The sequence below is a fragment of the Nycticebus coucang genome, chromosome 4, assembly GCF_027406575.1.
Source record: "Nycticebus coucang isolate mNycCou1 chromosome 4, mNycCou1.pri, whole genome shotgun sequence".
Taxonomy (NCBI): Eukaryota; Metazoa; Chordata; class Mammalia; order Primates; family Lorisidae; genus Nycticebus; species Nycticebus coucang.
Genome location: NC_069783.1, coordinates 13,658,078 through 13,684,135, shown reverse-complemented (window position 1 = coordinate 13,684,135; position 26,058 = coordinate 13,658,078). Strand labels below are relative to the sequence as shown.

At 39.2% G+C, this 26,058-nt stretch overlaps 1 protein-coding gene across 2 annotated transcripts in view; it reads left to right on the top strand.

The window, feature by feature from the left end:
• NBAS (NBAS subunit of NRZ tethering complex) overlaps window positions 1-26,058 on the top strand; it is a 408,191-nt gene that overhangs the window by 291,423 nt on the left and 90,710 nt on the right. For both annotated transcript variants that reach the window (XM_053587868.1, XM_053587869.1), the window contains 3 exons: window positions 930-1,040; window positions 11,681-11,931; window positions 12,980-13,314. In XM_053587868.1, coding sequence (XP_053443843.1) covers window positions 930-1,040; window positions 11,681-11,931; window positions 12,980-13,314 — 697 coding nt within the window. The remainder of the gene's footprint in view (window positions 1-929; window positions 1,041-11,680; window positions 11,932-12,979; window positions 13,315-26,058) is intronic.

Here is a 26,058-nt window from a genome sequence, read left to right as displayed (position 1 = left end):
GGGGCACAGGTCCCTTAGCGGCCTGAGGACCCTGTGTTCCTTGCTGTGACAGCCTTTCTCCTCCACCTTCTGGAGAGGGGGGACACAGGTCCCTTAGCGGCCTGAGGACCCTGCATTCCTCTCTGTGACAGCCTTTCTCCTCCACCTCCTGGAGAGGGGGGCACAGGTCCCTTAGCGGCCTGAGGACCCTGCGTTCCTCGCTGTGACAGCCTTTCTCCTCCACCTTCTGGACACTCATCCGTGTCTTCTCCCCCTTGTCCAGCTTTGCTGAGTTAGTGCGTGTTTACTCTTCAGCTCACTTTGATCACTTTCTCCTCCTTTGGCACAGAGCTTTGTAGTCCTCTCTTAGCGCTATCACCACTGCATTTGTTGCTGGTTCACATCTCCTGTCTTGTTGCTTTTTATGTCCTAAAGCAGCCAGCTCAGTACCTGGCATGGTATAGAAAACATAAAAATCTGTTGAGTAACTAATCATGCTTTCTGATACCTACCCACAGGATAAGGATGCACTTTTTTTTTTTTTGCTGTGGGCTCCAGAGTCCAGATTAGTTTTTTCAAGTGCAGCACTAGTGGCATTTTGACTAGATGCTTCATTGCCGTTGGGGCTTCCTGTGCACTGTAGCGTGCTGGGCAGTCCCTGGCCCTGGCCCCTGCTCACTGGAGCTGGTTGTCATCTCCTCCTCTCCCTACTTGTCACATGTCCCCTGGGAGACAGAATTTACCCAGGAGGGAGAACCATTAGTTTAGACAAGTTCTTGGTAGATTACAAAGCAGTGAAAAAGGAACATTAAAATTCCTTTAAGAACTTCCCCCAAACTACTGTGAAGTGCTTTATTTAGGAGTATAACTGACTGCACCCCACTCCACTGGAGAGCAGCCCTAATGAACATTTTCTTTCCCTTTCCTGGGTCTGCTGAACATTCCTGAAGAACCCTGGAGGAAAACGTCTATAGCATTGCTCTTTCTCTGGCACAGAGGTACAGTGTCTCCCGCTGGGAAGTTTTTATGACCCACTTGGAGTTCCTGTTCACCGACAGTGGGTAAGCACACAATTCATGTGTATGCTTATTACCATGCCTTTGTTTTCACAGAGTATTTTAGAAGGATCTTGAAGTTGTAAAATAGAATTGCAATTTTGCTTTTCAGCTATGGTAGACTAGTATCTTGGTATAATCTCTCTTTGTACCTCTTTGATACACCAGTATTCTAACAATAGCCTTTTAGTTTTTGTTTTTCAGTAATAACAGCCTTGGATTAGATATTTCAGTATTCAATTCATGTATGTGTTCAAAGGTTTTTTCTTACATGTTAGGTACATACAGTGTTAGATATTAGGGTTACAATAGTGAGCAAAAGCAGGGATCTTAGCTATCTTTGAACTCACAGTGGGAGAGAGAGAGCTGATAATTAGTTAATGACAAAAGCAAATGTAAAATTAAAACTCTGACAAATGTTGTGTAATAGAGCCCAATTAGGGGGTTTGGCATAGTTAGGAAAGGCTTTTCTGAGGAAATAATTCATGACAAGAAACCTAAATAGTAAGTCAGAATTAACTGTGCAAGAAGGGAACCATTTTCTAAGTAGAGAATAGGGTAATTGCAAAAGCACTTTGGTTAGGAACATGATAAGCCTGAGGGACTGACAGATGGACAGTGTTACCGAGGTCCAGGGAGACAGGTGGCAGATGACACGAGATGAGACTGGTGAGGCAGAGGAGCCAGGCTCTATAGCAAGACCACAGAGGCCCTAGCAAGAGCTTTTGACATCTTCCTAAGATTAACAGTAGGCTGTAAGGATTTTGGTGAACAAGAGGGACATAATATGACCAGATATGCATTTTGATAAGATCACTTTGGCTACTGTTTTGAAAGATTTTAGGGAAGCCAGAATAGCCGTGTATACACCAGTTAGAGAGTTAGTGTGGTAACAGACCCCATGACAGATGACCATAGCTTAGAGGAGGGATTTGAAAGTTCAGATATAGGGGTGAATGAAAAGGGAGATGTTAAGAATCATTCCCAGATTCCTACTTGGCCCACCTGTTTGATGGTGGGCATTGTTCAGTGAGATGGGAACACTAGATGTGGTCAAGGAATTGTGAAAAGAGGGTGAAGAAAAGACAGGGAATGGGGGAATTACACATGCTAAACCCCCAAGAGAAAAGGTTAGATCAGTGGTTGGGTCATATAGACCTGGGATTCAGAAGAGAAGATGGAGCTGGGGATGCTAACTTGGGAGTCGCCTGCAAATGGATGATACATTTTGTGGATGTGCTTTGGGAAAGAACATGGAATGCAGAAAGGAGAAAGACTTAAGACAGATCTTGAGGGCCTTCCACATTTAATGGTAGAGGAAGAGCTGCTAGCAAAAGGAACAAAAAGAGAGCAGCAGAAGTTGGAGGAAACACAGAGACATTTTGTTTTAGGTAAGCATGTGCTGAAAGGGTTTAAAGAAGGTGAGGGGGTATTGAGTGGGGTCAAATCCTGCTGGTGGGTCAAGAAAGCCTTATAATTCTGCTCTTTACTTTGTATTACTTTGAAATTTTAACATCTACATTTTAAGTATTTCTCAAATTGCTACATGCATGGTAGTGTTATCTGTAATAAACATTGTACAGAGTTCATCATTTTGAGGCACAATAATATGTTCAAATAAATGCTTCTTATGAAATGCATATTGGCATTTAAAAATATCCTGGCATTTTATTAAATATCTTCTTTCTTTCCCTGAATGTTATATGAAAGGATGTCATGTCTGTACAAACAGGATGCTTCATTGGTCTCTGCATATGTTATAAATTATCAGGCAATCGAGTAACGGGCAAGACTGTTGCCGGCATGTCATTACACCTGATGGAGGTGCGATTATGCAGATATGCCACAATTACAAAAGCAGGAAATCATTACCTCCTGGCATCATTACTTGAGAGTGGCAAAGCACTTAATATTGATTTAGCAAGTGGTGTTGGGTGCTCCCTGTTCTTTACTTAAAAGGCAGCAGTTTGTCTTACTATTTAATCAAACTTGGTAACATAGTTATTTGAAATCAGCCTTGTTAACACAATAGAAATTGCCTAGCATTTATTTGTTGAGTCAATGCCCCTGGGAAGGTAAGAGGTAGAATCACGAGAAAAAGAACATTCTTTCCCTAGGGTTTTGTCTTCGCTATTCCTTTAAAATGTCATTTTCCCCCCGTGAAGTGTATTTCCCTGTAAGCGCACATTCCCCTCCTCCTGGTTGATTTTGAAGCTATTGCTGCAGCAGCACCTTTGCAGATAAGAGCAGGCAGAGACAGAGTTTGGCGAGGCAGCAACGCGTAGCATATAAAGTATGAGCCTTCACATGGAAACAGCTGGATCAAGTCCTGTTTGTGTCACTCCTGCTGGGGCTCCTTGGACAAGATAATTCGTTTTTCTGAAGCTTATTTCCCACAACTCTAAGTAAAGAGCAATAAATACTAAATTATTTACCAGTAAAATGTCTAATGTACAATACCTGACACACAGTTAATTGGTGCTTCGTTAATGGCAGGTATTCCTGGAATTTCACTCGTGCCAGAAAGAGATCATTCTCATAAACACCCACACTTGAGTTGCTGGTCTCCGTTTTCCCCCTTATTTTCTTTCTTTCATTTTTTTCTTCTTACAATTTTAAACATCAATGATGGCTTTGAGTGGCAGTGTGTGCCTGGAGTCACTTCCAACTAGCAGACAGGGGCTCTCTCAGCCTCTTGGTTCTACTGGGGCATGTTCAGCCCCTGAGCTCAAGTCTGAGTCATCAATCGTCCCTCACAGCAGACCTCGGGCTGTCTAGACACGCTGCTGTATTTTACAGACAACAGTAACTGCCAGTGTACATGGGGCCTCGTGACAACATGGATTTTAGAGCCAGTTTGCATTTCAGGATCCAAATCTACTGCCACAGCCACCAACTGTGTCGCTCTGAGCATGTTTCTTAATCCTCCTGAAGGACTGTTTTCTCAGTCAGGAGGACCGTTATCTTCACTTTGGAAGATCGTAAAGATTAGAGGAAATCTGTGTAAAGTGATGCTTCTACAATTATTTTCTGTTATTATTGCCGTTCATTCGTCTGATTCCATGAGTGTCTTTAAGTTTTGGACACGATCATTTTCAAATTCAAACAACACTTCCAGCTAATATAAGAGTCCTGTATTTATTCATTAAATGTCATTGTTATTTTGTTATTATACTATCTTTGTATTCCAAGCTTGGTTTAAGGTACTGAACAAGACAGATACCTCCTTTTCATCACTGAGCTTATATGCTGACCCTCCCCTCACACTCACACTCGAAAACAGACCAAATAAAGTTGTAGTAAATACCATAAAGGACCAGGCACCATGGAGCATGCCTATAATCCTAGCACTTTGGGAAGCTGAGGTAGGAGGATTGCTTGAGGCCAGGAGTTGGAGACCAGCCTGGCCAACGTAAGTGACAGCCTGTCTTTACAAAAAATAAAGAACATTAGCCCAGTGTGGTAGTGTATATCTATAATCCCAACTACTCAGGAGGCTGAGCCAGAAGGATTGTTTGAGCCCAAAAATTTGAGATTGTGGTGAGTTGAGACTGAGCCATTGTACTCCAACCTGGGTTACAGTGCCTCTAAAAAATAAACAACTAACTAACTAACTCACAGACACATAAACACAAACAAATGAGGTCTGACAATAAAATTCATGAACTCATCCTAGAAAAAGTGCTACATTGCTCAATAGCACTACAGTCACCTTCAGAGGACTCCCCTTGAGAAGCCATCCACTGATGTAGCACCTAGTCTACCCTTCAAAACAATTTTTAGAACTTGTCTTCTGGAATGATCATCAAAGCTATTGTATGAGGTCTGACAACTGAGTTTGTGAACTTGCCACCACACATTTATTTTCTTAGCACTGTACAAGCAACCCTGTAAGGTTTCATAACCTTGGTGTCAGTGTCTCAGGACTGTGTTCATGTTAAGGTGTGGCGGTGTCTTGCTGAATGGCATTCACTATTGTTGTTGCATGTCCTTGAGCACTATATGACAGTAGCTTTGGTGGTCATTCCAGAGAAAGAGTTCTAAAATTGCCTTGAAGGGTAGGCTAGGTGCTGGCATCAGTGTGTAGCTTCCTAAGGAGACATCAAAGGTGCCTGGAGTGATACTCAGCAGTGAAGTTTGTAGCATTTTTTTAAGGATGAGTTTGCAAACTTAATTGTCAGGCCTCATTATATAGAAAAATTAGCCAGGCGTGGGTGGCATGCTCCTATAGTCCAGCTACTCAGGAGTCCAAGGGAGAAAGATCTTTTGAATCCCAGAGTCTTAAGTGGCAATAAGCTATGATACTGCCACTGTTCTCCAGCCTGGGCAACACAATGAGAACAAGTCTGGGGAAAAAAAAAAAAAAATTAAAGTCAGGGCACAAGTAGCAGATAGGGAAGACCTCCCAGCCTCTCTTGGATGTGAAGAGAAAATAGGTCATCACCGAAGAATGGGGGAAAGGGTGTTCTAGGCAGATAAATAGAAAGGCAGGAAGGTTCTTGGTGGTTTTAAGTAAACTAAAGGAAAACCACTGTGGCTGGAACAGAGTCAGCAAAGAAGAGCTAAATAGGGGTCAGACTTGGTGACATTTTGCATCTTCATATTTGTTGTTTAAATAAGAAGGCAACATATCCTGCACTTTGATTTAATGCAGTATCTGCTTTTTGGTCACTCAGGTGGTTACCCACGTGATTTTTCTTGGGTTGCAAATATCCTGACACTTCTTTTTTTTTTCTTGTAGAGACAGAGTCTCACTTTATGGCCCTCGGTAGAGTGCCATGGCATCACACAGCTCACAGCAACCTCCAACTCCTGGGCTGAAGCGATTCTCTTGCCTCAGCCTCCTGAGTAGCTGGGACTACAGGCGCCCGCCACAACGCCCAGCTATTTTTTGGTTTGCAGTTCAGCCGGGGGCCAGGTTTGAACCCGCCACCCTCGGTATATGGGGCTGGCGCCTTACCGACTGAGCCACAGGTGCCGACATATATCCTGACACTTCTTCTGTCTTGGTTAGTTTAGTGTTGTCTCTTTCAGACACGTGGGTTGGGCTAGAGGGGAGTCCCCTGGTCAAAGGGACTCTGAATGTGCTGCGCTGTTTGTCAAATTCATATTTCCTGGTAGAATTCTTTTGTTCTCAGAGGCAAGAATGAGTAAGAGCAAGATACATCTGTGGTGAGTCGAGTAAACTATGATGCATCTGCCTTTTTCTGAATGGAAATAGAAGATACATAGAATTTTTGCCTGAAAGTTGGTGATGTTGACAAAGTTGAGCTGGATTGGTCTGATGTGGCTATAAAATTATAGTCTTAAAAAATGGAAAAAACTAATTATTACCCATTACCAAAATGGAAGTGACTCCTTTCATGTATCTGTAACCTTCATTTCCACGTTGTGATCTTCAACACTATTTTTCCCCTAATAGTCCAAAGCTCCTCCCGGTGGCACAAAATATAAACAAGAAGAGGCATTTTGGCTTTTTTGTATCCAGTGGAAAATGCTCAGGCTTTCAGTCTTCTAAGTGTTTCAGGCTATGGCTCTGTGGCCTTCCTATGTATTATGTATTCTTTTTTTTTTTTTTGGAGACAGAGCCTCAAGCTGTTGCCCTGGGTAGAGTGCGTGGCATCACAGCTCACAGCAACCTCCAACTCCTGGGCTGAAGCGATTCGATTCTCCTGCCTCTGCCTCCCAAGTAGCTGGGACTACAGGTACCCGCCACAATGCCTGGCTATTTTTTTTTTTTTTTTTTTTTTTGGTTGCAGCCATCATTGTTGTTTGGAGGGCCTGGGATGGATTCGAATCCACCAGCTCAGGTGTATGTGGCTGGCGCCTTAACTGCTTCTTGATAGATAAGTTGTTTTGTCTTTCTCATGTTAAGTTTTCTCCTCTGAAAAATGGTGATTTTCAGCCCATTTTGCAGAACTAATGTAAGACTAAGTGGATATATACAAAATACTTAATATGTAGTAGGTACTTAGAAAAATGTAGCCATAATTTTTAATTCTGGAAACAAGACTTAGTGAACCCATCTCATGGTGACTATTAGCCTAAGATTGAATATCTGATTTTTGAACAGTTATTTTTCAAGTCAATGGTGATATTAATTATAAGATATATAATTTGTAACAATTAGATGCTATAGTGCTTAGCACATAATAAGTGTTCAATAAATGATGTCTATTACTATTTCTATGCTATGGTGTTTCTTAAAAGAAACAACACGTTTTTTGTTAAAGAAGTAGTAATATCAGACTGTATAAGCCAGTCAGAATTGACATTGTGTGGAAAATTGGAAGGGTTAAAGTAATAAGGCTCTTTATGGAGGAACCAAAGCTGTACACAGGGCCGTCAACATCATCATTATGTTCGGATCACTCACCAAGTAGTGGTGTGACAACAAATAGACACCAAATAGATACTTGATACTGATTTTCCCTTCAACTATCTGGATAATATTGAAAAATTAGTTAAATTGTTTCTGAGTTTGTGGAACCACTTGACCAAAATGTTGGCAGAATTGAAAAATGCCATGATAATTTGACCACATTCTCCCTGAGTAATCATATGTTGAGCTATCGGGCAGCATTGCAGATCAAGTCGGCCATGTCAGACTCATTCTGAGTCCCTTGTGTGCTAAGTATCTTGGATCAATTTCCTTAGGCAGGAGTGATTACAATTTGGAAGGTAGACTTGGTGATGACGCTCATTTGAATTATAGATCTTCATGCTTTTAGGGTCAGTCTGTGGGGAAAATGCTTACAATCTACTGCGTCTGACCTGTGCTCAACATAGAATTTTAGTATGAAAATATCTGCTTTATTCAATAGTAGCAGAAAGCTGAAACTGAAAGGCCCAACTTGGAATCAGTCTCCGCCTCTCATTAATTCTGTGATTTTTGTTTAAGCCTTAGTTTCCTCAGAAAATGAAAGTAATATGTTCTTCCACGGAGAGGTATTATGAGAACTGTGTGGGGCGACAGAAGCAGAAATGCTGACAGATCGTCTGTGCTTTCTGGTTTTGTCATCCCCGCTGCCCTCTCCAGCCTTTCCCAGAAGCCTTCTTCCTCCTCCTCCTAAGCATTCCTTTCAGCCAGCTAATGCATTTATATTATCATTCAGTTCCAGGCTAAGTAAAGAAAAATGTATCGAAATAAATTTATTTTCTTATACAAATACAAAGTCTTTCAATATGTGGTATTCTTGAATCACATTTTTGGGTGATTGACAATTTGAATCCATTTCAGATCACCTTAATCGTGGGATTAGTACTAATAATGTGTTCCTTGTGCATTGAGTACACCTAATGCTAGCTTCTCCCTGTAGTTGATGTCTGAAAGTTAAATATGCACTATAGATATAAGCCGCTTTATAGCTGAAAGTTAGTTCAGGAAGAAGCACTTAAACAGGTTTTAAGGGTAATCATTAACTTGATTAGTGAAACGTCCTCAGTGTTTTTGTGGTATTTCATTTTACTCTCTTGAATGTGAGTTCTTTGAAATTGGTTTCTAGGCAGTGATTTCATTTCTTCCTCCAAAGGGAGGGTAACAGTTTCTTTCAGTGGAAACTATTAACATGGATTATTGATTACTGGCATCTATAAAAGATCTTAGCACATTGTAATTTACTGAAAAGGGAGGTTTTGGTGTTTATCATGTGTCAGTAAAAGTATTCCAGTGTCTGCCGTGACAAGATAATTAGGTAAAATTGCTTATCAGGCCAATTGAATTGTAGGCGCAGAAGAATAAGTCGGTGGGCACCGGGAAAAGGATTGTTGATTGAGAGACTATGCTCAGAATCAAGAAGTCAAACACAGATGTACTAAATCACAGATGTTCAGAATCAAGTCAAACACGGATGTTATGATTTAGTCACCGTCCATTTGGTAGATGGTCTGTCTCAAATACTCCGTTTATCAGGTGTTAGGAAAGGAGTATGACAGGACAACTCTTTCAGATTATTGCTGCTAGGAGAGAGAACTCATTTCTCACAGAAATGAATTACAGAAAGAATTTTGTATTTGATGTGTTTCTTCTTGTGGGTGCTTCACCTTCATGAATTGATGGCTGCTTTGTGATGTTGTGAACAGGCACACACCTGGTCCTGGACAAGTCACGTAACCTATCTGGGGGGCAGCTGTAATTTATCTAGCAAGTAATCAACGCAGCAAATGCAGTTTCGTTTTCCCTCTTCCATGTGGCACGTTGTTCTGCCTGCAAATCTTTGTCAGTAAGAATCATCTTAATAGACCGATATAGTTTCTTATTTGTTGCTGTGTTATGTTGTTTAATTTGGCAAATTATGAAGGGACATCAAAAATCCCCGATTCACCGTCCTGCACCACTGTGCACACAATATCTTTCAGGGACAACTTCACACACTTTGAATAGTGATTGCAGCAAGACTGTTTTCTGACCAGCCAGCCATTATACTCACTGTTCTTGTATGAGCCTTCTGCTTTCTTGTCTTGATACTTCTGTTCACTCGATTTCTGCTTCTTTGCCTTCCACAATGCCAATCTCAAGTCCTTTTTTCATTAAGGTTGCCACCATCATTGATTCCTTCTTCCTCCCCAGTCATAGCTTTTAGTGATCCTACTCTTGATTGGACTATAATTGTGTACCCTTTGTCAACAATACCATTGTTTTACATCAAGTGTTTATTATAACTAGACTGGGTTTTCAAGCCTGGATGAAAGCTCCATGCTGGACCAGCTCTTCATATCCTCCCCAGTGCGGAGCACAGTGCCTGTGCACAGGGACCCCTCATCTTTGCTCATTCACTGTCCATTTGGCATTCATAAGACACATTATTGGATATTTCCTTTGTATTATATACTGGTCTTTTGTTTTGAAAAACTAAAGATAAAGATGATGTGATATGATCTATGCCTTTAAGCAGAACCCAGTCTAGTGAGAGAAACAAAGTAATAAATAATTAAAATATGTTCTGAGCACCATAATGGAAGGATATTCAGCTTATACCAGCAGCACAAATGTGTCAGCCAGGGAAACATTTATAGACTGGAGACATATTGACAGAGATATTTTTATAAATTTTTGAACTGTGTCTTAATAGAAAAATAAGATTTTTCTTGAAGCAAAAATTATTTGCTATTTTGACTTTGAGGATTATCCCATAATCCCAAGTATTATCACATTCTCTTAAAAGTTTTAAAACAAAATTGATAATAACTTTACCTACATAAACCAAAAACATATGTCTTTTGGCACTTTCTAGAAGTAGTAATTTCAATAAACACGTCATCATATTTCAAAGTAGTTGCTTTAAAATCATATGAAAGTTAACTCCGAGGCTGCCAGAGGTCTCATGTACTGCCTTCAGATACTTCATCACTGCTTCTGAGAAGCCTGGAAGCTGGGCATTTCTGTTACTGTGGAGGGCACCTGAAGGACTCTTAAAATTAGAGAGTAAGAAACTCATCCTTCCACAGGATTGAGATTACACTAGACATGGGCTCCGGTCCAGGGAGAAACACAAGACCAGAATTAACTCCTTCCTCCCCCTTTGAAAACACGCAAACCTATCCACCAAACAAAAATGCATGAAATCTTTTTCTCAGTGTTAACCGTAGTTGAGTTTTAATTTTAAAATTATATTACAAAGATATCTAAGATAGGATGAAAATATTAAGGTATGTGTTTTATTCAAGTTGCATTGGTACAGATAATTCAAGTAAAAGTACAGTTATCTTTTTTCCCCTATTTTAATTTTATTTGAACACAGTATATAATTTTGGTTTATTAAATATCAATTCAAGACTCTTTGATATAGAACTTATGTCTAAAAGTTTGAGGGTTTTTATTTCTCCTCAGCATTTCCTGAATTTTCAAAATAATATAGCTGTGTATATTTTTTGTAAAGAAGCAGAGATTTTAAATTTTTCTTGTGATGTGAATGAATGGTTTGTCATGACAGTTGATAGATCTGGGTTTATTGCCTAGCTAGGAATCTTTGAACAGCTCTCCCAAGTGCAGGAATGTGAAGTAATGCCTACCTCACAGCATTGCTGTGATCCTACACGAGAGAGCATGGAAATTGGGTCATGCAGCAAAAGCCATCTAAGGTATGTTTGTTTCCTTTGATGAAAGCTGACTAAGGTGTAGGGCGCCGGTCCCATATGCCAGAGGTGGTGGGTTCAAACCCAGCCCTGGCCAAAAACCACAAAAAAAAAAAAAAAAGAAAAGAAGAGGCTCAGCACCTGTAGCTCAAGCAGGCTAAGGCTCCAGCCACATACACCAAAGCTGGCGGGTTCGAATCCAGCCCAGGCCTGCCAAACAACAATGACAGCTGCAACCAAAAAATAGCTGGGCATTGTGGTGGGCACCTGTAGTCCCAGCTGCCTGGGAGGCTGAGGCAAGAGAATCGCTTGAGCCCAGGAGTTGAAGGTTGCTGGGAGCTGTGATGCTGCAGCACTGTACCCAGGGTGACAGCTTGAGGCTCTGTCTAAAAAAAAAAAAAGACAAGAAGAAGGGATCTAAAAGAGAAGAAGTGTATCTTCCTGAGTTTTTTAAAAAAATCATTTTGTTTAATAAAGGAACCAAATCTTTTTTTTTTTTTTTCCTTCCTCACCACAGGGAAGTGGTAGAAATGGAACCAAACCTTAACAGTTTCTTTGGCTCTTAATTTCAGTTTGTCCACAGTGGAAATTGAAAATCGAGCCCAAGCCCTTCATCTCTTGGAGACTTTGAAGACTGATCCTGAAGCCTTTCACAAGCACATGGTCAAGTATATTTACCCTACTATTGGTGGCTTTGACCATGAAAGGCTGCTGTATTATTTCACTCTTCTGGAGAACTGTGGTTGTGCAGATTTGGGAAAATATGCCATTAAACCAGAAACCCACATTCGCTTGCTGAAGAAATTTAAGGTAGTTGCACCAGGTAGGATGATTCTTTCCCTACTTAAACTCATTTTTTTTTTTTTAAATTAAAGCTAAGGATTAATTTTCTGTATATAGTCTTGTGTATGCATTATAGTAGGCAAAGCTCTGAAACTATAAAATTTTTAAGCTAATTGACTTAGTTGTTATATTTCAAACTCTTTCACTTATGATTGAACAAATGAAATACCAGAAAAAGTATGAAACCTATTGAAAGTCACATAGTTAATTATAGTAGACCTGATACTAAAATCCAATGTTTTGGACTACTCCTCTAGGGATTTTTTTTTTTTTTTGGTCTACTTCTATAGGTTATATTTGATATATATAAATGGCCAGGCCGAGGCACTTTACAATAGGCAATTCAGTAGAATTTCACTTTATTAGAGCCTATATGTTTAAAATATGCATTGAACACTGAAAATAAGAGCCTTTGAATCTTTGATAAATTGTGGAACTCTTTAGAATGGTATCTTTATGCTCATAGCTAAGAAATTAAAAACCTTAATACCTTTAAAATTTATATGATGCTTTATAATTTTTAAAGCACATTCAAATCTATATTTATTTAAAATTTATGGCAATTGAGAGAGGTTTTTTTCAGTTCATCAGTTGTTTATAGAGTAATCAAATTAGACATTGGCCTGGACACAGAGGATAAGGACAAAGGTTCAATCCTTGCCTTCAAGTAACTCGTGAAATGCCAAATTAATAACAAAAGAACGTAATGAATGCACTAGAGGGAAAAGCATAGGTGTTGTGGGGAATCGAAGGGACCTGGATACATTTCTGTCCCCGTGTACAATGAGGAAATGAAGGCGCACAAGTTGAGTGATCTGTCCAGCATCACGCAGCTGATTTAGTTTGAGGCTGGGACCAGAACTCAGATCTACTGACCTATCTAACTGAAGACCTAAACCCACTTTAGCTAAATTGGTAGATCTTTTCATTCAGCCATGCAGAGGGTGGTGTGTATGCAAGAAAGCTCCTGTATGTTTATTGTGGCATGTACTGCTTACATACTTTCTTTTCGCTTTTCTTTGTAATAGGTCTTAATTACAAAAAGCTGACAGATGAAAATATGAGCCCTCTTGAGGCACTGGAGCCAGTCCTTTCAAGTCAAAATATCTTATCTATTTCCAAACTTGTTCCCAAAATCCCTGAAAAGGATGGACAGATGCTTTCCCCAAGCTCTCTGTACACCATCTGGTTACAGAAGTTGTTCTGGACTGGAGACCCTCACCTCATTAAACAAGCCCCAGAGTCCTCCTCGGAGTGGCTTCATGCCTATGATGTCTGCATGAAGTACTTTGATCGCCTCCGCCTGGGTGACCTCCTCACTATGGTCGATGCAATTACATTTTCTCCAAAAGCGGTGACCAAGGTAACCATAAAAATAGTTGAAAGTGGATTGAGTGCTTGGGAAGAAATGAAAATTACTCATATAGTTTGTAGATTTTATTTTTATTTCCCTTCTTGAAATGCAAAATAATTACATGTTGGCTTTTTTTGTTTGTTTGTTTGTTTTGCAAAGCATGAGGTGTTTTAATTAGGAAATAATTTTCTTCTATTATAGATGTACAGCTATTCTAAATTAGAATAGTTTTGGTGTACATTTTGTGCATGTTGCAGTTCTCATAAGGTGTCGTTTTATACTAAATACATATCCTTTTCTTCCCAATGAGGAAGCTTCAGTGCCCAGCCCAGATTACTTGCATTCAGAACCTAGACTAACAACTTAGCTATGGCTACATTGAATCCATAAAAAATTTCATATGAATGTCACGCAGCACACGAGTTCATGGTGGAATTATGCCCAGGTCCAAGCCCTTTGACTGCCTCCTCCTGCCTGCTCTGCATCCCTCGGTGATGTGTAGTTTCACTCAGAATAGATAATGTGGGTTCTCTTCCCCTTCCTTGCCCTCTCACCTGGATAGTACTGCTAGACAAATGTAAATTTCTCACTGCTTGGACCTTGGGTGCATCATCCCTTCTGGAAAATCTCCCAGCCTCTGGTCTCACCTGCTGAACTCTGTTGCCTTTGGAGCACCCTTTTTTATCTTCTCTTGCCTGTCTTTGCTGTTTCCTTCTCCTTCCCCCTGGTCAGTAAATCTGCCCAGTACCCCATCCCACATGTCTTTATTATACTTGATCTTATCCTGGAAGTAGAGTGTGAAGGCTAAGAATTGCAAATCACTCATTTGGAGGTTAGCACAGGCAGAGATTCAAACATGTGTGCAGAATGCTGCTAGTTTTAACTAACTTGCCAGAAATAACCAAGGACAACTTTATTTTCTTTTTATTGCAACCCAAAGTAATTTAGTTAATAAGTTGGTTTTAAATTTCATAAACACTTCTATAAAAAAAGAGATAATTTTTGTTCCTTTTAAAGAAGGGGAAAAAAGGAGGATTTTAAAGGAAAACAACACAATGTATTTGAAAAGAGCACGTTTGGAGTTGTATAAACCTGGCTTTAAACTCTGAACCTACCACTTATGAGCTATGTGGTTGATCCTGAGGAATCTCCGTTAGATTTTTGCCTCCTAGAGGCAGAGACCATGGCTGAGTAATCTGTGAAGCAGATAATATTACAGTTCTGATTTTACAGACAAGGAAACTGTGGTGCAGCCAAATTAAGTTAGTAGAGAACCCACAATTCAAACTGAAGGAGCCTTAATCTGAGGCATTTCCTTCTACCGTCTCTAAAACGTCACGGAACAAGGAGCTAGAGCCAAAGGACCTGGGGCTATTCTAGAAACTCTGAGCCTTAAAACCAGTCCACGAGGAGCAGCCTTTCCTGGGATGTGTTCAGAACAGGGCCCAGTAGGAACCTGGAGAAGGGAGTGAACCAAGAAGGGAGTATGAAATGCCAGGGAACAGCTGGAGCCTGGACCAGTGACCCAGCTGAAGGGGCCAGCTGAGCTCACAGATCAAGAAAAGAAGTGAAGTCTCTGTGCCAAGACAGTCTCCTATCCCCACCCTGAGGCTGAAAGACATTTTACATATTTTATTTCAGGGCAGGAAAGCTGCCGAGGTCAGCCAAGGCTCTGTGCTAATTATGAGCCTGTATATGAAGGTGGACAGACACTTTAGACTTTCCAACAGCAATTATTTATTAATGTTTAAACTTAGGAGTGGAATGTAGAGTTCACTCAAGAATCTTAGCTGTTATTCATGGTGTTTTAAGTGAGACGATTTTAAAGTATAGCACATTCTCATCACTTTAGTTCCTTAATGTTATACATCCAACATGCCCACCAGCTGTCTGAAAATGGATGGCACAATTTTTTGTGCACATATGTGTGTATTTTTCTGATTAAGAGATGCACAGCTGCACAGTCCCAGCAAACTTTCACTCACTGCGTTGCTTTCTCTTAGCTCAGATGGTATAATCCAAGCATAGACATTTCTTTATTATAAACTGTTGTCAAGAGGTGGTTTTCTGTGGAGTCAGGTAAGTTATAGAGAGGTATGCCAGATACATTTAAAATTAACTTTACATCGTTAGTTTAGTCACAGTATTTTTTTATTAATTAGCAAGCTTTTATTATCTGTTTAGAGAGGAAAAGTATAAAGGTTAGATAACCTGCATGTTTGAACCCCATGATGCTGTCCTATACATATATACCGAGTGAGAGAGCGAGCCAGCGAGCATAAAAATCAAAATGAAACACAACCTGCATATGTCAGCAGACGCATTTGGGAGGAAATGCAGCTGGATTTGCCCCACTTTGCAAAACACCAGATGTTTCCACAGCTTGTACATGATGTTAGAAATGTAAAATAAGTGTGTACTATTCCTACACAGTATGCAGTTTTCAAATGTGTGCCCATATTTAATTCACAACCAAATTTTTAGAAGGATTTGGTAAGCTAATTCTAGAGTACATAAGAACAATAAGCAATTGTCTAATAAGAGAATTCAGAGAAGAATATTCTCAAAACATGAATTCAGCGCCCAATCCACTGGTAAAGTATACATCGAAGGCCCTTTGTCTTCATGATAACAGTCATTCATTTGCCATTGCATTAGCAGAATTCTTAGACATTCTGGGGAAAATATTCACAGAATGTACTGTGTCATGTAGGCATAGAGTAAATTTGTGACATTTGAGGTGATTAATATGCAGAAGGGAAAAGGCTACAAATGCTTAAAGTACATTTATACCAAATCTAAATTGCTTTGTTTTTGTTGCATCAGAATAGAATTGCTCTACTATTGCTTGTCAATTCAGCAATTAGAAACATTTTCATAGAAGGGGCAGGGAACAAGTTAGTGGATTAGAAATTCAGGAAAATAGTAAAAGAAGCTGGAAAGCACTGTTTCTTGGCTCAGACATGATGTGGTTGGATGAGGGGGAACACAGATGTATGCTCAGCCTTCGTATTTTCTGCTTCCGATTTGTTCTCAGTTGTAGTGCATCTATGTCTGTAGATACAATGTGGAAAATACTCCTCTCACTTATGAAATGCTACCAGGAAGTTTGCTGCGATCCTTCTTTTAAAGCCTTCTTTATGTCTGGCAGGGCATAGTGGTGCTTGCCTATAGTCTCAGCTACGTGGGAGGGCTGCTTGAGCCTAGGGGTTTGAGGGTTCTGTGAGCTGTGATGAAGCTACTGTAGTCTAGCCCAAGTGACAGAGCAAGACTTTGACTCCACAACAACAACAACCCCCCCCCCCAAAAAAAAAAAAAACTCTAATCTAAGGCAGGTAAGCATAGAATTTTAAAATACCTTCTAGTACCTTGCTAGATGTTTCTTATCCAAGAATTGGGTTGGAATTTACCACTCCCCTCCTGACCAATTGCACACATGCTCACTGTTCTCCCACAGTTTGTGACTCTGCCACCATAAACTGCTGTTTCTGTTGGGAGTTTGTTGTCTCCTTTGGGTTGGAGCAGAAAAATTGTTGAGGACCTTTTGTCTAGTCTATCCTCTGATCTTCAAACATCATTTCTATTAATGATTAGGACACTCTTCTTGCTTGATTGCTGACTTATTTAATAAAAGCCCTCTTTCCTTTGCCTTCTTTTAATCTCGACTATTTGGTTCTGCCTTCTGGAGCTATGGAAACAGCCTAAAAACCATCTCTCTTTTATATTAGTACTGTTCACATTCTCAACATAAGCTACTGTTTACTCCCTTATCCTATTATGCAGACTGTTTGGTGTAAAAATCTAAAAGAATAATCTTTAAAAACATTATTTAATATAAAAATAAAATTTTTATCATAAGGTTAAGGCTTGAGCAAAAGGGTGCACAGTAACTATAACTTCAGGATCACCACACTGCTGATATAATCTTTTAACTAAGGACAGCACTGTATCTTTTATCAAAATGAGTAATTGCTGCCTGAAACCTAAGTAAAAATGTTTAGATAGTGTGTGTCACCTAATTGCATGGCATGATAAGGGACTTTCTGATGCACACAAATGTATTTTATGTAGACTCAGATTGAATCATGAAGTATTTAGGTGTTAGCTGTGTGTCACGTATTGGTTGCCATAGGATACATCAAACTATGAAACGCTTGCTAGTAAGAGACTTAAAATGACGGTTTTATTTACAGTAAAATAATATTTAAGCAATTTTTAAAATTATAATCATAATAATTTTATGAATTATGAATGTACTTTGCAATCGCAAAGTACATTCCCCATGAAATTGGAAATATTTTAAGAGTGAGTATGATGCCTTTTTTTTCTAATTCCCCATTTTCTAGTATAGTAAAAAGTAGATATTCCTTAAATGGTTGTTCACATAATACCATCGCAGATTGATGTTTCTCCAAACTTTTGACCTTAGGATGCCTTAACATTCTTCACTTGATCTTAGCCAAAAGGCCAAGAAGCCATAGGATGCCTTAAAATTCTTAAAAATTATTGAGGACCCTCAAGAGCTTTTATGTTGGTTATATTCATTGATATTTATCATATTGTAAGTTAAAGAATAGAATTTTTAAAAATACTTACTAATTCATTTAAAACTACCAACAAAAGATCCTTTATAGATCAACATGAATAGCATATTTTAATGAAAACCAACTATGTTTTCAGGGCATAAAATAATGCAGTCCTATCACTTTGTGTATTGGGCTTAATGTAACACATGGATTCTGATATTTGTTTCTGCTTTCAGTATGGTAGTGTTTTTTTTTAAGTATATGAAGAAAAGCCAGCCATACACGGGTAGAAGATTAGAAAGGGGAGTGGTATGTTAATAGCCTGTAATTCTTCTTTGTTGCTACACTGAAACCCAATATAGGAAATATTCTTAAAGACTAGTTTGCAGTGTGGAATCCGAAACCCTATTATTGAACTTTTTGTACCTATTGCATTAAAACCACTGGTCTAGATCGTACTTTGAATGGATCTCTTGAGCAGATATAATTTTATAATATTCTCACATTAGGCATTTGGAGATATTGATTCACTGAGTTACATAGATCATACAAATGTTGACACATCATATCACATAATATCAAAAAATCACAGGCATTAACATGAGCATCTTCTCATCAAGTAAGTCTTTAGGTATTGGGAGGTGGTCATTCTTATAGTAGTGGATGTAAGTTTTCCAAAATTATAATTTGAAAGTTCACATTTTATCATTGGAAACAAATACTATGCATCCTACGGTTTTTCTTAAAGTGACACCTCATTTTCTTCTCTTTGTAGAAAATATCTGGCAGTTATCCAACTCTGAATAACATAGTTTGTCTATCAGTTGTTCTTCTAAACAAAAATGGCATTAGAAAATAGGCATAGAAGGGACATTTCTTAAACTGATAGAGGCCATCTACAGCAAACCCGCAGCCAATATCATATTGAATGGTGTAAAATTGAAAACATTTCCATTCAGATCAGGAACAAGGCAAGGATGCCCACTGTCTCGGCACTGCTATTTGACATAGTAAGGGAAGTCTTAGCCATGGCAATCAGGCAGGAGAAGGCGATCAAGGGTATCCAAATAGGGTCAGTGGAGATCAAACTCTCACTCTTCACAGATAATATGATCCTATACCTGGAAAATCCCAGGGACTCAACTTCAAAACTCTTAGACGTGATCAAGGATTACAGCAGCATCTCAGGATACAAAATCAATACAAGTCAGTAGCTTTTATATATGCCAACAATAGTCAAGGTGAAAAAACAACCAAGGACTCTATTCCCTTTGCAATAGTGCCAAAGAAGATGAAATATCTGGGAATGTACCTAACAAAGGACGTTAAAAATCTCTATAAAGAGGAACTATGAAACTCTGAGAAAAGAAATAGCTGAAGATGTTAACAAATGGAAAAGCATACCATGCTCATGGCTGGGAAGAATCAACATTGTTAAAATGTCCATACTACCCAAGGCAATCTACAGATTTAATGCAATCCCTATTAAAGCACCATTGTCATACTTTAAAGAGCTTGAAAAAATAGTGCTTCCTTTTATATGGAATCAGAAAAAACCTTGAATAGCAAATACATTTCTCAGAAATAAAAACAAATCAAGAGGTATCACATTATCAGACTTCTGGCTATACTATAAAATCTATAGTGATTAAAACAACATGGTACTGGCACAACAACAGAGCAGTAGATTTATGGAACAATAGAGAACCAAGAGATGAACCCAGTTACTTATCATCATTTGATCTTTGACAAGCCTATCAAAAAATATTCAGTCGGGGAAAGATTCCCTATTTAACAAATGGTGCTGGGTGAACTAGCTGGCGACCTGTAGAAGACTGAAACTGGATCCACACCTTTCACCATTAACAAAAATTTGATTCTCACTGGATAAAAGATTTAAACTTAAGGCATGAAACTATAAAAAGACTAGAAGAGAGTGCAGGGAAAACACTTGAAGAAATTAGCCTGGGAGAATATTTTATGAAGAGAACCCTCCCTCCTCCTGGCAATTGAAGCAACACCAAAAATACATTACTGGGATCTGATCAAACTGAAAAGCTTTTGCACAGCCAAGAGCACAGTAAGTAAAGCAAACAGATAACCTTCAGAATGGGAGAAGATTTTTGCAAGTTATGCTTCTAACAAAGGTGTGATAGCTAGAATCCACAGAGAACTCAAACTAATCAATAAGAAAAGAACAAATAACCCCATTTCTATGTGGGCAAGAGACTTGAACAGAAACTTCTCTGATGAAGATAGGCACATGGCCTACAAATGCATGAAAAAATTATCATCATCCTTAATAATCAGAGAAATGCAAATCAAAACCACTTTGAGATACCACCTAACTCCAGTAAGATTAGTCCACATCACAAAATCCCCAAAGTACAGATGTTGGCAAGGATGCAGAGAGAAGAGAACACATCTACACTGCTGGTGGGAATGCAAGCTACTATGACCTTTTTGGAAAGAAGTTTGGAGAATATTCAAGGAACTAAAAGTAGACCTACCGTTTGATCCTGCAGTTCCCCTACTAAGTATATACCCAGATGATCAAAAATAATTTTACAACAAAGACATTTGCACCAGAATGTTTATTGCAGCCCAGTTCATAATTGCCAAGACATGGAAACAGCCCAAGTACCCATCAATCCATGGATGGATTAACAAATTGTGGTATATATACACCATGAAATACTATGCAGCCATAAAAAAGGTGGGAGACTTCACATCATTTATGTTTACATGGATGGAGCTAAAACATATTCTTCTTAGTAAAGTATCTCAAGAATGGGGAAAAAAGTATCCAATATACTCTGTACTACTATGAAATCAATATATAATCACCTACACATTCGTATGAATGGCAGAACATAACTATAGTCTAGAAAGTACAAGAAGAGGAGAGAGTGGGGAAGGGAGAGGGGAGGTGGGACGTGAGAGGAGGGAGAGGATTTGGGGGGGACCTCATCTAATGTGCATGATGCAGTGGTACATTGCAAAACTGTTTTAAGAACAGAGTATAATTGTGATGGATGTGTTACTTAGTTCAATGTAAACATTTCACATTTTATATAAAATCAGTACACTGAACCCCATAAATGCATCAAGGTACACAGTTATGATTTAAAAAAAAAAATTTAACAGCTCACAATTTAAACAATTGCACAAATATATTTTCCTTGTCATACTTCTGTCTGCAGTGAAGTACTTTATGTGTACATATTTCTTCATACAAAATGTTGAAAATATACTTAGTGGTTGAGTGTTAATAAAATTAATAATTTATACTCTTTCATCTAGAAAATTCTTACATGGAAATGGCAGTGAAGCATATAGTGACTGTCAGTGTAGTTTGATTTGTGCTAAGTCCCCAGAGTTTCACCCACCATTGCTTTTTCATCATCAATACAAATGTCAGCACAGTGAAAAAAGGTAAATAATATCTTAGTTTTATTTAATATCTTATCTTTATTAATATTAAATACATTATTTCATTAATATTAAATTATTTATTAAAATTTATTTATTTATTTATTTATTTTTGTTGAGACAGGGTCCCACCCTATGCCCCTGAGCAGAGTGCAGTGTCGTGGTAGCTCACCACAACCTCAGATTCAGGCTGCGGGTACCCCGCTGCCTCAGCCTCCGGAAGCCGCTGGGATTACAGGCGCTCGCCGCGGCGCCCAGCTGGGTTTTTCCATTTTTTTCACGAGTCGGGGTCTCACTGTCGCTCAGGCGAGTCTCGAACTCCTGAGCTCGAGCGATTCTCCCTCCTCAGCCTCCCACAGTGCTGGGATTACAGGCGTGAGCCACCGCGCCCGGCAATAAATCAATTATTATATAAAATATTACTATTAAATAAGATATTAAATTTAATATCTTTGTTATAAAAATAATTTTGACTTTGCAGATTCTTTGAAAGAGTCTTGGGACTCCTGTGTGGTTTCGGGACCACACTTTATAACCACTGTTGTAGGTTACTGTTTCCAAAACCACAGCCATCTTTAATGCCCATATATAAAAGTTTTCAGCTTCCTAAATATTAATAATACACATAAGAATAATAAAGATATGCTTTGGTAAGTTCAGAAAGGATATTCTTAAATTTTAATTTCTAAAAATAGATTAATTTCTAAGCAACTTTCCAGATACAGAAATAAAAAATTTGAAAATGGAAGATGGAATATGTGCATACTGCTGTCATTATCTACCCTTTAATGTTTTTTGTTTTTTTTTGCAGTTTTTGGCTGGGGCTGGGTTTGAACCGCCACCTCCAGCATATGGGGCCTGCGCCCTCCACCCTTTAATTTATGAACTATGTAACATATTGATCATTTTTCTTTCTATAAATGTTAGCCTTTATAATTTTTTGAATTAACATATATACAGTAGTCCTTCCTTAGCCATGGTAGATATATTCCAAGATCCCCTGTGGATGCCTGAACCCTATGTACAGCATAAGCATCCCTAATAGGAAAAGCTGAAATACGAAATCTGAAATGTTTCAAACTCTAAAACTTTTTGTGTGCCAACATGGCACCACTAGCGAAAAATTCCATTCCTGACACTTTTCTGGTAGTTGAATGCATAAAAACATCATTTCATGTACAAAATTAATTTAAAATATTATATAAAATTACCTTCAGTCTATATATAAAAGGATGTACTAAGTATGAAACACAATTTTGTGCTTAGACTTGGGTCTCACCCTTATCATATATATATACCAGTATTTCAAAATCGTAAAAAGTCTGAAATCTGTATCACTTCGGGTCTCAAGCACCTTGGGATGGGGGTCCTCGACCTGGGCCGTGTTTCAGTCTCATACCCTGGTGACTAACAGGTGGGTTGTGTGTGAGGCAGGATACTGAAGGGACGAGGATGATTCCTGTCCCAGGTGGGACAGAGCAGGAGGGCTCAAGATTTCATCACACTGTTCAGAATGGCTGAAAATTTGACACGTACAAATTGTTTATTTCTGGCATTTCCCATTGACTATTTTTCGCTAGCAGTTGATTATAGGTAACTGAAATGGTAGAAAGCGAAACTGCAGATAAGGGGGGATTGCTCTATATCCTTAACACACACGCACGTATTCTTATTTCATTGCTGATCATGATTAATGCAGAGTTCTCAGAGGAGTAGGAGAAAGGAGAAGGGGCTTGCAGAAGGCTGCAGCTCCTCAGGGGCCCTCTTGAGCCCTCACATTCTTAACTCTAGACCCAGGCCAGGATATCAGATCAAAGAAGAGGTGATTTTTCCAGAGCCTTTGTGTGGTTTAGTTTGAGGGTGATGCTTAATGATAGTGTCTCTCCTCTAAACTACTTTTACAATTCAGAAAGATGGAAATAAATATCAACAATAAATACATATTAACAAATATTGTTGGAAGAGCTGAAATAGAAGAATGTGCTCTTCCACATTCATAATTATTTGAAACTCAACTACATAGAGCTGCACTGGAAAGTCATTCCCCTCCCCTGCAACCCCCTTGGTCTGTGACAGGGCATAGCCACGTGACACATGACTTTTAAGGCAGCTCTCAACCTGGGTGGAAGAGTGTGGAAGAAAGGGAAGGAGAGGCCAGATGTGTTCCTCTGAGGATTTTGTGCCTCTTGATTGGGGTGAAAGTTTTCTTATAATAGAAATAGGAGGAGTGGAAAATGAACTTTCTATTCCCTGAACTGATGGGGCTTCATAATGAAATCTCCTGCTAAGCAGGGTCTGTCAAGACCTGTCCTGGTGCTCTGCTTCATGAGGCCACGCCCCTCACACCTGCGGGTCTTGTGGGGTGTCCTGAGATGAGCAGTGGGCAGTTCAGCTTCCCCTTCCAGAAAGTTCTAAAAGAGGTCAGGTAACATGTTCTGATTCCCTGTAATCTAGGTCAAAAGTTCCTTTCTTTGTTTTGTCTCCCATCTCAAGTTTTACCCAAGTGGATTGATAATTAATTAAAGCTTATCGTAAGTTATACGATAAGCTTCAATGATAGCAGAAAATACGCCATACTCCCTTGGTCAGGAACTTTAATGCCTTAATTTTCAATTTATATTTTTAAATTCTCAAGGAGAAATTAACTTCCCTCAAATTAAAACCTCTTGCCTTTTTAGTTAAACTTCAATTTAAAATTTAGAGGTTCAACAAAAGTAAAGTCTATAGGTGATTTTTTCTTGCTTGTAAGAAAAAAGGTCTGATTTAGGTGTCTAGGTAGAGTCAGGTTCCTTCTGCAGAATATACCAAATTTCATTTGAGTAGTATAGCTTCTTCAGAAAATCCAAAGTTAAGTCAGTCTCACACCACGGTTTTCATCATTTTTAAAAACTCTCACAGAATAATAGGAGAAAAAAAAAAAAGTTTTACCAGCATTAGCTTTATATCCATTTCCTTGCAGTTTAGAAAACACAAGCAAATCCCTAGCCCTGAAACAGTTAACTAAGTAAACAGGGTTCTCGGAATCCTCTTCCTGGTCCAGTCCAAACACATCAGGGGGTTGCTAGAGATCGTGGAAATGGCGCAGTGGTCTGGGAGATGGAAAGAAGGAGAATAGGCAGAGAAAGTCCCCTGGGTTAGCTCTGCCAGGACCTTAGAGTAAGCCCGCTGTCCAGAGATTGGTTGGGAAAGTCTCTCCAGTGGAGAGATTAATAGTGGTGTATTTTGCCTTGGAGGAAAGAAAGTATATCCCTTCCGATTGGCTCCTCTCTCAGGGACGGATTTGTTTTACATATCCCTGCCTGCCATCACTGCACCTTCCACAGTGTCCTTTCCCTCATTTAAGCCCTGGGTTCTTCTCAGGTGAGTCCACTGTAATCCCACATGCCTCAGTAACCTGCTTCCCAAGGGAGTTCTCCCACTCACGGTCCCATCTGTCTGCGCTGAGAGCCTCCTCAGCGGACCAACCAGTGCACGTGCCTTTGGAGGCTGTGCCCTCAGGACTGGGCAGGCCCACTGCCTGTGCTGCTCCCCACTCAGTCATGTCTTGAGCTGTGTTCCTGGAAATAGAAATGTTTCTGTTATATCTTTAGGTTTTGATGGGGAAGAGCAATAAATGACATCCCATTTTTCTTTTCAAGTTGTAATCACTTGAAGAGAGCAATCAGATGGATGGAAACTACAATATCAGCTTCCTTGTTGGTAGAATTGGAGTGGGGAGGGTGGTTTGGTTCTCCAAGTCAGCCGTCCTCATGCTGCTCCCTGCCCCAGATCTTCAGACAGCCCTGCCAGTTCTGCAGAGCACACATCTTTAGTCAGAAGGGCTGCCTCCCGTTCATGGACTCCAGAGAGGTGGCCCTCGATTAGCGCTGTCTGGTTGAACTATCTGTGAGTCACATGTGGAATTGGAAATTTTCTAGTCACCGCATTTAAAAAAACTAAAATGAAGTAGATAAAACTGTCCTAAGAATTATCATTCATTTCATCATGTGATTGACACAAAAATGTTAATGAGATATTTTTGCATTATTTTTTTCTTTTAACTAGGTCTTTGAAATCCAGCATGTGCTTGTAGCACATCTCAGCTCAGACTAGTCACTTTCAAATGCTCCTGACCACATTGAACCGATGTGATTCTCTGGGGAAGAAGTCTCAGCCTCATGTGAAAATGTTTACCCCTGGAAGGAGAATAATAGTGGTAGATTATAGTCTGGTACATATCAGAAAGAAAGGGAGAGGGCTAGCTGCCCATAATTAATTTATTCTCCCTGTTTCCTTGATAAGATGTCACTCCTCTCTCTTGAGAGAAATGGGAGGGTAAGAGCAATGCAATGCTTTAACTTCTTAGAACCCCAGGAGGAACTCCAAAAGAAGAGAAAAGGGTTCTTGCTACATATATCCAAATGGATGTCTGGCTAGCAATAAATTCTTAGACCTTAGAGGTTATCTGTCTTTTACAGATGTGTCTGTATGTGTAATATAATATAATATAGCTACTATGAATTATTCATTTATTATGTTACCAGACATGGGCTTAACCTTTTACCTTATCTCAAGTAATCATCACAATGCCTTTGCAGCATAGATGTAATAATCTCAGTTTACAAACGAGTAAACTGAAGGTTAGAGGTTAATTTATTCATATGTCACAGTTTGTAGCTGGACAAGAATTCTCATAGTCTTATCTGGCCCAGTGTATCTTTAGCAAATGGTAAGATTTTTTTCTTCATTGCACAGGAGCCTACTGTTTTCTAGGGTAAACTGTTCATTTATTGGATATGTTTATTCTTTTTTATGG